Consider the following 12,492-nt stretch of genomic DNA (forward strand, 5'->3'; position numbering starts at 1 on the left):
CTATTAGTTAATAATATCTGGTTACTTTCACAGGCCAAGGAGTCTTTTTATCTAACATCTGTAACTATAGAGAGGTGGCTGTGCATGCTGTAGAACTTGGAGGAGATTTGCGGTTCCAAACAAACATATGCTTTTACAATTCTACCTTATAACAGTTTACCATACACTATAAAATAGCTTAATAAATAATTTCCAGTAAAGACTGAAAGCCCCTTTACACAGCCCATTATACAAAGAATCCCTCTTCTTTGAGTTTAGTAAATGCCTACGGTAAGGTCACTATATCAGCTGGCATCAACCACTCCATGTACTAGCCAAAGACCTTTATTAGCAAGCTATTCAAAGAATTCTTTATTCCTCTCCTCTACTCAGCTCCAGCCACACATGTTCTTAACGTTTCTTCAACAAGATTAAATATGCTCCCACCAGAAGGTTCTTCACTTTTTACTCTGCCAAGAACACTCTTCCTCAAGGTAATCTCACTCCATCTCTTCATTCAGGTATCAGATATAACCTCCTCAAAGAGGCACTGCCTGAACACTGTATCTAAAACAGTACCTCTTTTGTTCTCTTTCCCTCTGACCTTGCCTTATTTTTCTTTCTACGTTATGATGCTACGTTATTATTTATAGTCTGCCCACCTCACTATAACAAGCTCCACGAAGGTAGAAACTTTTTGGGTTCATCACTGTATTCTCAGCACTTAAACATCTCTATCACATAGCTGGTACTCAATAAATGTTTGTTGAATGAATCAAAGAATAAATATTATAGCACAGTCTCTTATTTTGAATAAAATACTATTTGGGGAAAAGTGAGAATCAATTTTAATAAAGGCTATGTCAACTGCTATCGTGATTACCTGATGGGATCCCTTAAAATAAAGGTAAAGAAATTATTCCACAATATGGCACCATAACATTGGATGTTTAAATAAGCAAAACTTTTAAATAAACTAAAAAGCAAGACAGTCCCTTTCCCGAAAAATTCAGTCCTAAAGACATTAGGAGGGATAAGCATCTACACCTGGGGGAAGCTGAGTAGAGTGAGGAGGGGGCAGCACCACCAATGGGAGAATGGTTATATACGAGGGAATTGATCAAATAAATATATATTGGATAATGCAAGCAAGGTCTCACTCTCAGGGAAGGGAGTCACAACTATGGAAAGGGGAAAACTAGAATGAACTCAGTGGTGGGCCTGCATTGAGGTTACAATTGAAACTCATGGATTTATGTGTGTGTGTGTGTGTGTGTGTGTTTATAGATTCCCTGGCTCTGTCTGCTGAGACTGGTAGCAAGGACATTCTAATAGCATGGATCACATTTAGTACTGAGATCTTGGTTTTTAAATATTATTCTCCACTAAAAGGAATCACCGTTGATTCTTGAGCTGGAAAGCACAAGATGAGCCCACAACACCTTAATGTGCCAGAAAGCAAGAAAGTGCCCAAGAATGAGGCATGACAAGAGGATGCAGAAAACAGCTTGAAGGGGAACTACAGGGAAAATCTGAGAAAATACAACCATCAAAACAATGATAATAATGGATTATAACCCACTGAATAAATAGTCCATATCAATATAAATAATGAATAAAAGTCTAACAAAGAATGAGATATTTACAGAGTCTCAAAGTATAGCCCCACAAAATACTTATTAATTATGAAGGGAAAAGGAGCAACTTTACTGTAGAGAAGCTTGGCAGACACCACCTTAATCAACTGATCAAAGTGACCATCACTAATAATAGAAAAAAATGAAATCATCTGCCACCTGATAGGATGCAATGAGAAAAACACAGCATCTCTTCTGCAACAGTCCTGCTATAGTGTAGAATCTGAATCTAACCATGACAAAATAGAAGACAAACTCAAATTGAGAGACATTCTACAAAATAACTGGCTTGTAGTTTTCAAAAGCATCTGGGTCATGAAAGTCAAGGAAAGACTGAGGAACTGTTCCAGATTGACAAATACTACAGAAGCATGACAATTAAATGATAAATGTGATTCTGGACTGGATTCTTTTGCGATTAAAGGATTTTATTGGGAAAACTGGTGAAACTTGAATGGGGTCTGAGGATTAGATGACAGTAGCACATTAATATTCATTTCCTAATTTTGATAGCTGTATTGAGGTTATTTAGGAAAACTGTCTTATTTGTAGGAAATATAAGCAAACTGAAGTATTTGTGAGTGATGGGACATCATGTCAGCAACTTACTCTCAAATAGTTCAGGAAGAAAAAGTTCTTTGTAATGTACTTACAACTTGTCTATAAATTTAGGATTGTTTCAAAATAAAATGTTTAAAGCAACACTAACCAGTTATATTGTAGAGACCACAAATCACACCTACTTAATAAATGAGAGAGGCTAATAAGAACTTAGCAGTTTAGGGTAAAATTTCCAAAGACAACATCTTACCCAGACTCAGAGTGTGGTATACCAAACAACTTAAAAAGAAGCGAAAATTATGTACTCTGGAAGCTGTTTTAGTAATGTTGACAACAGTAATATCAATAGTGAAGGTGAAAAACCATAATGAGATACTACTTCACACCTACTAGGATTACTACTATATTCAAAGACCGACAATAACAAGTGTTGACAAGGATGTGGAGAAATTGGAGACTCAAATATACTGCTAATGGGAATGTAAAATGCTGCAGCCACTTTGGGAAACAGTTTGGCAGTTTCACAAAATGTTAAACACAGAGATACCACATGATCCTTCAATTCCACTCCCAGGCATATACCCAAGAGAACTGAAAACTGTACGTCCATAGAGGAACTTGCATATGAAAACTCATAGCAGCATTATTCATAATAGCCAAAAAGTGGAAACAACCCAAATGTCTGTCACCTGATGAAAGGATAAACAAAATGGCGTATATATCCACACAATGGAATGTTATTTGGTCATACAAGGAATGAAATACTGAATACACACCACATGGATGAACCTCAAAAATACTATGCTAAAGAAGCCAATCCCTAAAGACCACATATTTATGTGATTCTATTTATATGAAATGTCCAGAATAGGCGTATCTATAGAGATAGAAGGTAGATTAGTTTTGCCTAAGGTTTGGGGTTTAGGGGCAAATGGAGAGTGACTGCCATTGGGTTCAGGGTTTTGGTGGGGGGAAGGGGGGAAATGAAGAAAATGTTCTAAATCAATTGTGATGAGGGTTGCACAACTCTGTGAATACACTAAAAACCATTGGAGTATATACTTTTTGGGGTGGGGGGAGAAGATTAGCCCTAAGCTAACATCTGCTGCCAATCCTCCCCTATTTGCTGAGGAAGACTGGCCCTGAGCTAACAGCCATGCCCATCTTCCTCTGCTTTTTTATATGTGGGATGCCACCACAGTGTGGCTTGAGGAGCGGTGCATAGGTCTGTACCTGGGATCCAAAGACAAACCCCAGGCCACCAAAGCAGTGTGCAGAAACTTAACCACTGCGCCATGGGGCCAGCCCCTCATTGATAATTCTGTTATCGGTAAACCAACTAATTTCATCAGAACTAATCTTTTTTTATAGTCTTTCATTTAGTTAAAGATTGATAGTAATTTAGGCTAATTATTCATTTTATTGCAAATGGTTAAGATGATTCTATTCATTCCCTGATCAAAAGACACATTTTACTAAATATCTCTGACAAATAAAAATGGCAAGTAATAGGATATATTGGAATATATGAGGAAGCCATTTGGTGTAAACCTAATTCAGCCTGACCTTGTCCTTCCAAAAGGGCCTGACGGAGGCCGGAGGCCGTTGAGCACGCATTGTATATCTGCTTTAGAGATTCCCTCTGGCAAGAGCAAAAGGCCCTTGAGATAAAGGTGCAACTTCTCTCCCCCTCCCAATGTTGGCATCTCCTTAAAGATTAAGCATGTTTCTTAAGGCTGGGAACCGATTGCAGCGCTCATCTGTAACCCCCCAGCCCGAGGCAACACACCTGCCACCCCGCGGCATTCACTGAGACAGCAGACCTATCTGCCGTTTCCATCAATCGCTGTGCTGACAGAGCAGCCTCGTGACTATTGTAAAAGGGACATTTCAATCATATGTGAAACACACTCTTTGAGGGTATATAACCACCCTTATACCCCCACTTCTTTGGAGTGCTCTGTTCCTTTGTGGAAAGACTCGCCCGGGTTATAATCCTAAAATTTAAGCTCAGAATAAACTCACCCAAATTTTCATTTATAGATTGGTTATGGATTATTTTCGTCGAGATCTCTGAGGACACAAAGGTGAGTAAGGTCCACTTTATCCCTGCCCTCAAGCAGCTCACAGTCCAGATGGGAAGAAAATAACCGGGCAAGAACGACAGAGTGATGCTGAAGCCAGGTACCTGAGCATTACTATAAATATTCAGTAACATTACCTTTCGACCTTGTTCCCAACACAGACATAGATGAAGAGAAGTTAATCTTGTCAATTTCCTGATTTTTTGTTTAACCTGAGAGGTGACTCAAGGGTCACAAGGATTTATCAGCTTGTTTTACAGAAGAAAAAGAATGCCTTCAAGGATAACCAGATAACCAGCCCCCAACTGCTATTGATGGCCAGAAGTCAGACTGCCCAGAGGGCTTATCCAGAGTGAAAGAAACAGATTACCCTTTGTTTCTCTGAAACTCCTCCTGCCAAGCCCCTTGGCTCTATAAATCCCCCTGCTTTCTTCTCTTGTTAAGGAGGATTTGAGAGTACCAATCCTCCCACCTTCTCATTTTGGCCAATTCGAATAAACCTTTCTCCATCTCCAAGCACCAATGTCTCAGTGATTGGCTTACTGCACATGGGGCACACGAACTTGAGATTAGAAGGTTTGGTACCACTGTGATAGTGGAAACCCAGGACACTATGAGAGCACTGTGGAAGGAGCACTTGAGCTAAACTGAAGGCAGAAAGGTAGCAAAGATGGTTTCCTGAGGGAGGGAAGTTTAAACTGAAATCTTAAGATAACAGGAGTTAGCCCCAGAAAAAGGAGCGTCAGGAGTTTTTCCAGAAAAGGGAACAACATGTGGAAAAGCATGTGGTCATGAAAGGGCATTCTGGAAAAAGTTCAGCATGGCAGAACAAAAGTCAAGTGTCTGAGTCAAGTGTCTAAAGTGAAGCAGCAATTTAGGACTACATCTTTAAGGAGTCTGAGCGGTGTGTAGGTCCATGCCCAGGATCCAAACCTGTGAAACATGGGCCACCAAAGCACAGTACACAAACTTAAGCACTACACCACCGGGCTGTCCTCTGAATTGTGCTGCTTTTGTAGATATTTTTATTTTCATTTGTTTTGGTTTTACAATGGTATAACAGCTATAAACATATGCAGTTTATACCTAGTTTTGTGTTTGTATATACGTTTCATAAAAAATAATTTGATACTGAGATTGCAAAGAAATATTTAGCACCTATACATCACTTTAAAAAAAAAAATGACTGAGGAAATACAACTGATAGGATTTGATGTGGAACTGACTATGGGAATCGAATATGTAAACTAATGTGGAATGGACTAGAGGAAGGAAGCAAGGACGATTCCCAGGATTCTGATCTGAGCAACTCAGTGGATGGCAGTGCCACTCACTGAGACAGGAGGAGAAAAGAATTGGGGAAGGCAGGGAATAGCAAAAGGAAGGGGGACTGAAAAATTATGTTAAACATACTTTTTGGTGCCAAGAAGAAATCCAAGTGGTGACATCTAATAGAAGGACACCTATCTGCAGCCAAAGAGACGAGTTTCAGCTTATGATATAACTTTGGGAGACACTGGCATACGTACAATATTTGATACCAGTGAATTAATATCATCCATGGAGTATGTACCAAGTAAAAAGAGAGCCAGCCACAGAAACTATGTGAAATAATAAATGTTTATAGTTATTGAAAAAAAAATAAAACAAAGAAAGAAAAAGAAGAAAACCAGGTCAGAACACTAAAGAACATCAACATTTAAGGAATAAGGGTGGAGGGGGGAGAAGTCAAAACAGAAATACTGAGAATACTGCTATTGAGAAATAGCAACTAAAAAGCTAGAACGAAAACTAGAAGCATGTGAAACCAAACAAGTAGTTGTAGAGGGTAATCAATAGCTGTTTGGAAAATAAAATGAGGAATGAAAAATATTTTTGTACTTAATAACCAAGAAGTCATTTATGGCCTTATTAAGGGCAGTTTGGGGGAATGTGTGGGAGTAGAAGCCAAATTAGAAAGGGTAGAGAAGCAAAGAGGCAAACTAGAGATTAAAATAAATGCAGATGATTGCTTCTCAATCACCCAATCAGCAGCTTCAGAACCAGAGAGATCCTAAGTTCCACCTTTTAAAATTTCTATTCTATAAGACTCAGTGGGATTCCAGAATCTGCATTAGTAAAAATTTCATGTACCGGTAATTCCCATGTACTTCAGAGTGGACTTTATGAATTTTAGAAACCACTGATGTGTCAAGATGATTGATATATATTATTCTTCTTCATGAAATCTAATCTGCAAAATTAAGAGTCTTGTGATATACTATCCCAAAGAATACAAAGTAAAATATTATAATTTCATAAGTTTCTTCAAGAAAGTCTAATGAACAGTCACAAAAACATACTAAACTACTCCTTTTACATAAATTTAATTGTAACAGAAAAAGATGTCTCTCAGAATGGTTTCCCCTAAAATTCCAAGTAAGACAAAGACTTAAGATCTTTGTATTCTTAAGTAATTCATTCATTAACCCATTCAGTAAATATATATTGAGCTACTATTTGCCAGGGACAGCTTACATTTTTTACCTATCATACATGAATCCAACTGAATGACATTTAAATTAATTCAAGGCTCTCCAGAATATGGTTCTATTAATTATAGTGTCCTACAGGAAAGTATAAATAAAAGTCACAGAAAAGTGGTCAAGTATTCAAAAATATCACATACATTTTAGACAGCAATGTGTTCCTTAAACCTTGAAAAGTTCCTTCTTTCTGTGTATTTGCTTTTAAATACAACAGGGTTGAAGGACAAGTCACCTATGTGGAAAAAAAGGTTTTGATTTAGCACCTCACCCCACACATCAAAACACACTCTGATCACTTAAAGAGTTGACCAACCGAAACTATAAGTACAACAAATGGATGCCACTGCATGAGTATAACTTGTGGGTCACTCACTGAAAAAAAGGGCTTGAAAGAAAGCAATAGAAGGAGAAAAACAAATGCTAGGAATCAAAGTGAGGGTAGGGGCAATTTCAGGATCTAAAAGACATAAATGAATAGTGAAGTTGAAACAGCAAAGAAATAGACTAAACACTAATAAAAGTTAGGGTCAGGTCACGTATTAAGTATAATCCAATGAAAAATAAGCTAGGAGGCAGTTTCAAAAAATATCAGTAAATATTTACTGCAATTTTATGTACCCACCTACATTAAGAAAACAAAGAGAAGGTTTTGATCTTGATTCAGGCACTAATTCAAGCTGCTAGGTCCTGGAACTCAGAGATAACAGCCAGATAAGTTGAATAACAGTGGTTAAGACTGCCTAGGTTTAAATCTAGGTTCCACAATTTATTAGCTGTGTGACATTGGGCTAGTTGCTTGACCACTCATCTCAGTTTACTTCTCAGTAAACCTGTAAGTTCTCACCTCATAGTGCTGTTGTGAGGATTAAATAAGATGATGCATATAATGCAATCTAGCACAGTGACTGGGCATAGAGTAAACAAATAGTAAATGTTAGTTCTTACTGTTAGCATTTCTGTCTTTCAGAAGCTTTCAAGCTATGAGCAGAGACAAGCGAGAAGCTCAATGTGGTAAATTCTAATAAAGGTATGCAGAGAGTCTTACAGGAGTCCAAGGTTACTGCCCCCACTGAAAACATTAAAGGGAACTCAGCTGCAAAAATCAGAGTTACAGACCACATGCCAATTTTATTCATAGCATGCTTCGATCATGACTCAAGACTTTCTATATTAAATACACCATCATACAGATGGTTTACATCACAGTGAAACTAAAAGAGATCTACATTTCTGTCACACCTAAAAGAGGCATGAGCTCAAGTCTACCACTTAAACTCATGACCAAAAAACTTCCCACATATTCTACGGTGTTTTAGCTAATAATATTGTGCAAAAATCCACAGAAAAATTTACTATAAAAAAGAATGCGAGGGGCCGGCCTGGTGGCACAGCAGTTAAGTTTGCACGTTCCACTTTGGTTCGGATCCCAGGTGTGGACACAGCACCGCTTGGCAAGCCATGCTGTGGTAGGCATCCCACATATAAAGTAGAGAAAGATGGACATGGATGTGAGCTCAGGGTCAGTCTTCCTCAGCAAAAAAAGAGGAGGATTGGCAGTGGATGTTAGCTAAGGGCTAATCTTCCTCAAAAAAAAAAAAAAAGGTGAAAGTGAGCTCTAATCTTATAATGAATAAGTCAATAAATGTTTAGTGACCTAAGTTACAAAATACCCAATTCTAAAACTTTCATTCAATAAAACTGGTAACTCCTAAAATGTGCTGGACATGATGTGGGGAGCTGGAGAGGAGGATGTGCAAAAGCTGATATTCTTGCTCTTATAGGCTTTACAGTCTAGAGGGGAGACAGATATTATTTTATAAAATTACAATATAACAGGAGAATCTTGGTGAGAGAGAGAGTAGAGACAATCCTCCTCACCCCTGATCTATACAGGAAAAAGTGAGCATTAAAAAAACAAAATGACTGAAACTTCAGTTTCTAACTGCCTTGGCAAACTGATTCAAATAGTCAATAAAGTAGCTAACTAAGAGTGGGTGTTAGGGAGCTGGCCTGGTGGCGTAGGCGTTAAGTTGCAGCACTCCACTTCCATGGCCCAGGGTTCGTGGGTTCAAATCCCTGGTGCAGACCTACCCAGCACTCATTAAGCCATGCTGTGACAGTGTTCCACATATAAAAAATAGAGGAAGATTGGCACAGATGTTAGCTCAGCCACAATCTTCCTCAAGCACAAAGAGGAAGACTGGCAACAGATGTTAGCTCAGTGATAGTCTTTCTCCTCAAAAAAATTAAAAATAAAATAAATAAATAAAATAAAAGTGGGAGTCATGAGCTGCCTTTGGCTTTACTACGTGGTAATCAGATGAAGATCTGCCAGTTTAAGTAGTCTAGCAGTTTCAATATCAATTTTTGCAAAGGAAATATGTGTACACAAATTTACATGGGCTTAGAAAAACCTATGTAGACAACCTTTAGATTGTAATGCAATGTAACACTCTACCAGAGAAAGAAGTGTCTTGGTATGTGAGGAATTCTGTAATATAATGACACCACACAACGTGAAAGCAAGGTATAGAAAAATAAAAAAGGTGATTTTGATTATATTTGGTGTATATTTGATTATTCAGTCTTTTGATTATAATCTAAAAAGTATCTGAAGATTTAGGTGAAACGTAATATATAATTTAAGCAAGCTACATTAATCTAAAGCTTGAGTATTCAATAAAATATTTAAGCAGCAATAAATGCCTTGAAAGAGTTAACCAAAAAAACCAGATTCTACCATTTAACTTTTTTTTCACCTTCTAGACAAATACCCTCCCCTCCAATTCTCCACCACATCCCTAGTCTCTTTATTAGTAGTGGGATGACCAATAAAGGAACCCAACATGGGACATTAGCCATTTTACTGAGAATACTTCTACAAAAAACTTTAGAAACGGGGCTTATAAAAAGACTGTCAAGGGGCCGGCCCAGTGGCACAGCGGTTAAGTGTGCACGTTCTGCTTCGCAAGGCCCAGGGTTCGCTGGTTCAGATCCCGGGTGCGGACATGGCACCGCTTGGCACACCATGCTGTGGCAGGCGTCCCACGTATAAAGTAAAGGAAGATGGGCACGGATGTTAGCTCAGGGCTAGTCTTCCTCAGCAAAAAGAGGAGGACTGGCAGTAGTTAGCTCAGGGCTAATCTTCCTCAAAAAAAAAGAGAGAAAGAAAGAAAAAAAAAAAAGACTGTCAAAATCATATCTTCAAAAGGGTATGTATTTGCAGTTCTGTGATTTCCTTCCTTATCTGAATCCTCAATTGGCTCTGGGCAACTGTGTACAGGGACTGTTTTCCTATTCTCTTTCATATTCCCAAGGACTAGAAGGTGTGCAACAAACATCTGTTGCACTGGATCAAACCAGCATAGCAACAACATCTCCAATACAGCATGTCACAGTAGCTAAACTCCTTTAACATTTCAAGATTATCTTTTTTTTCTTTCTTTTTTTATTTTTAATTTTTTTTCTCTAACATTTCAAGATTATCAAAACTACACTTACATACAAGCTTACAAGCATATTTGCAGGATTGGCCATTTAAAGCTCATATAAAACTGCAATTTACAGATTGTAAGAAAAAGCCATAGCCATACGACATCTTGCATAAGTCTTCTGACCTTAAAGTGAATGTCTTAAAATGATTTCATCCTCAGTGTAAATGTTACTAAATAGCCTAGAATAAAATGTAGTTTACATAATCTGTTACCATAAATTTGAGAAGGAACAATTGATTCAATTTAACACCATTTCAGTGCTTACCCCCACTTATTCTTGCTTCTGCCTACATACCTGCCTACTCACAGACATTTTTAAAAGTTTTTTAGCACCTTCTTTGTAAAGACAACAGTACTCTTCTCTAAAAACAATGTAAATTAGCTATTTTAGTCACTATTTTCTCGAACTTCACAACAATCTTAGAATCCAATGGGCAATTTAAGCATTTTAGTATTATTCTACTAGTTTTGTTTCCATGAACCAAAGATTTATAGGCAAATCAGTAACTTGGCAAGCTGTTGGCAGAAAATCTGTATTATAACAACTATAATAAGCTTGGCAAATCACAATATAGGGCAATTTAAAGAATCCTAGAAGGGGTATAAATTTAAAACACAGTCTCACACCAAACGAGAAATTATACTGCCACATGGACACTCTCATCAGAGGTTCAGAGAATTGTGTCTAACCACTTTCCAAGCGATGTAAAGACCTTTGGAAATCAAACAGGAGATCCTCCCCTCTATTTGGTTCTTCTAAAGCTGAAAAACTGAACAGGTGGCCTAGGTACAATTCGGGGACGGTTCTGGGAGAGATGAGCAGGCCTAAAGGCATCTCCCAAAAGCACAATCATTCACTCATCTCCGCAAATTCAGACTGAGTGCGACCCCCGCCCCACTGCAGGCGCTGCGGAACCGAAATGAACCAGACCCCAACCTCTGCTCTCTAGAAGACAAGGGTGAGCTGGCGCGGAGGGAGAAGGCACGTAAACAAACACTATGAGCCTTGTATGTGAGTTCTGGGTTATGGACTGAATCTGTTTTTTTCACCCATGTATACCCAGAGCGTTGCATACAGCAGGTGCTCATTAATTGTTTGCTGAACGGACGAATAAATAAGTATGAAACACTAAGATGACCCCGGGGTTGCGGATGCATGTTTGCGCCGCGGTCTCCGCGGTCCGGCCGCCCACCACCGGCTCTTGGCACGGGCCGGGAGGTCACCCTCTCCTCCTCTGTCGCTTCAGGAGGCAGCAGCAACCAAAGGTCAGCTCGAGCCCGGGCCCAGGCTGCGCCCCCTCCCCCGCGCCCCCCGGCGGCCTTACCGTTGGTGTAGGGAGACCCCGAGGCCGAGGCGGCCCCGTTCTGGGCCTGGAGGCTGGTTGGGACGCCGCCGGAGGCTGGTATTCCCGGCTGGGACATGACGACGGTGTTTATCGGGGTTGGAAGGGGCTGGTCGGGGTCTGCGACCGCGCCAAGCGGAGAGCTGAAAGACGACTGCGGGGAGCGGAGGGAGGAGGCTAACGACCCAGGACTGAAGGCGGGAAAGAGAAAGGGCGGCACATCAAGCCCTACGCTCGGCGCCGCATTCTCCCCAGCCCGCGGCGGCCACGGTCTGGCCTGGGAGCTGAGGTTTGGGAGTCGACCTGGTTGGGGCCGGGAACGGCGGGCTGGGAGGCGGCGAGAGAAGGAGGGAGGCCCTGGCCGGAAGTGCCTGTCAGCCGCCGGCCGCGCATGCGCAGTCGGGACACGTGGCACTTCCGGCTCCCGGCTCGCGTTCGCGGCTGCCGGTGCGCTCTTCTCTCCCCGCGGGGTTGCCCAGAGGCCACCTGGCAGCTCTGGGTGTCCCGGCCCTAAGGACTGTGCTTGGCATCGCCTGCCACGTCACTGACTCTCATCGCTGGCCGGAAGTTGCGTGTGTCACTGCTACGGAAATCCCCACCGTCGTGAACGTCATCTCGCCGGCCGGGCCTGGATCTGAGGGCAATTAGGGCGTCAGGAGCAGGTTTCATGGGGCGAGACTGACAGTTCCTCTCCTCGAGTTTTTGTGAAAATTACCTGAGACGACAGATGTCATCGTCCTCTCTTGAGACTGTACCTCTGGTAGCTGAACCGATTAGTGTTCGTCCCAGTGTTTAATTTCACATTTAGTCATCGTATTCCAGGTATAAATAGTAAGGAAAATTTTTTAAAGTAGTAGTTAATTATG

The 12,492-nt window shown here is 40.4% G+C and overlaps 1 protein-coding gene across 2 annotated transcripts in view; it reads right to left on the reverse strand.

Moving 5' to 3' along the window:
• The window catches only part of SEC24A (SEC24 homolog A, COPII coat complex component), a 67,018-nt gene extending 54,816 nt beyond the window's left edge, over nucleotides 1–12,202 (reverse strand). The window contains exon 1 of one of the 2 annotated variants that reach the window (XM_008510166.2): nucleotides 11,609–12,202. In XM_008510166.2, the coding sequence (XP_008508388.1) occupies nucleotides 11,609–11,705 (97 nt within the window). In that variant the 5' untranslated portion in view covers nucleotides 11,706–12,202. The remainder of the gene's footprint in view (nucleotides 1–11,608) is intronic. The other variant, XM_070570966.1, reaches the window with a different exon arrangement.
• Nucleotides 12,203–12,492: the final 290 nt, after the last annotated feature.

Source organism: Equus przewalskii, chromosome 13 (assembly GCF_037783145.1).
Source record: "Equus przewalskii isolate Varuska chromosome 13, EquPr2, whole genome shotgun sequence".
NCBI classification, from domain to species: domain Eukaryota; kingdom Metazoa; phylum Chordata; class Mammalia; order Perissodactyla; family Equidae; genus Equus; species Equus przewalskii.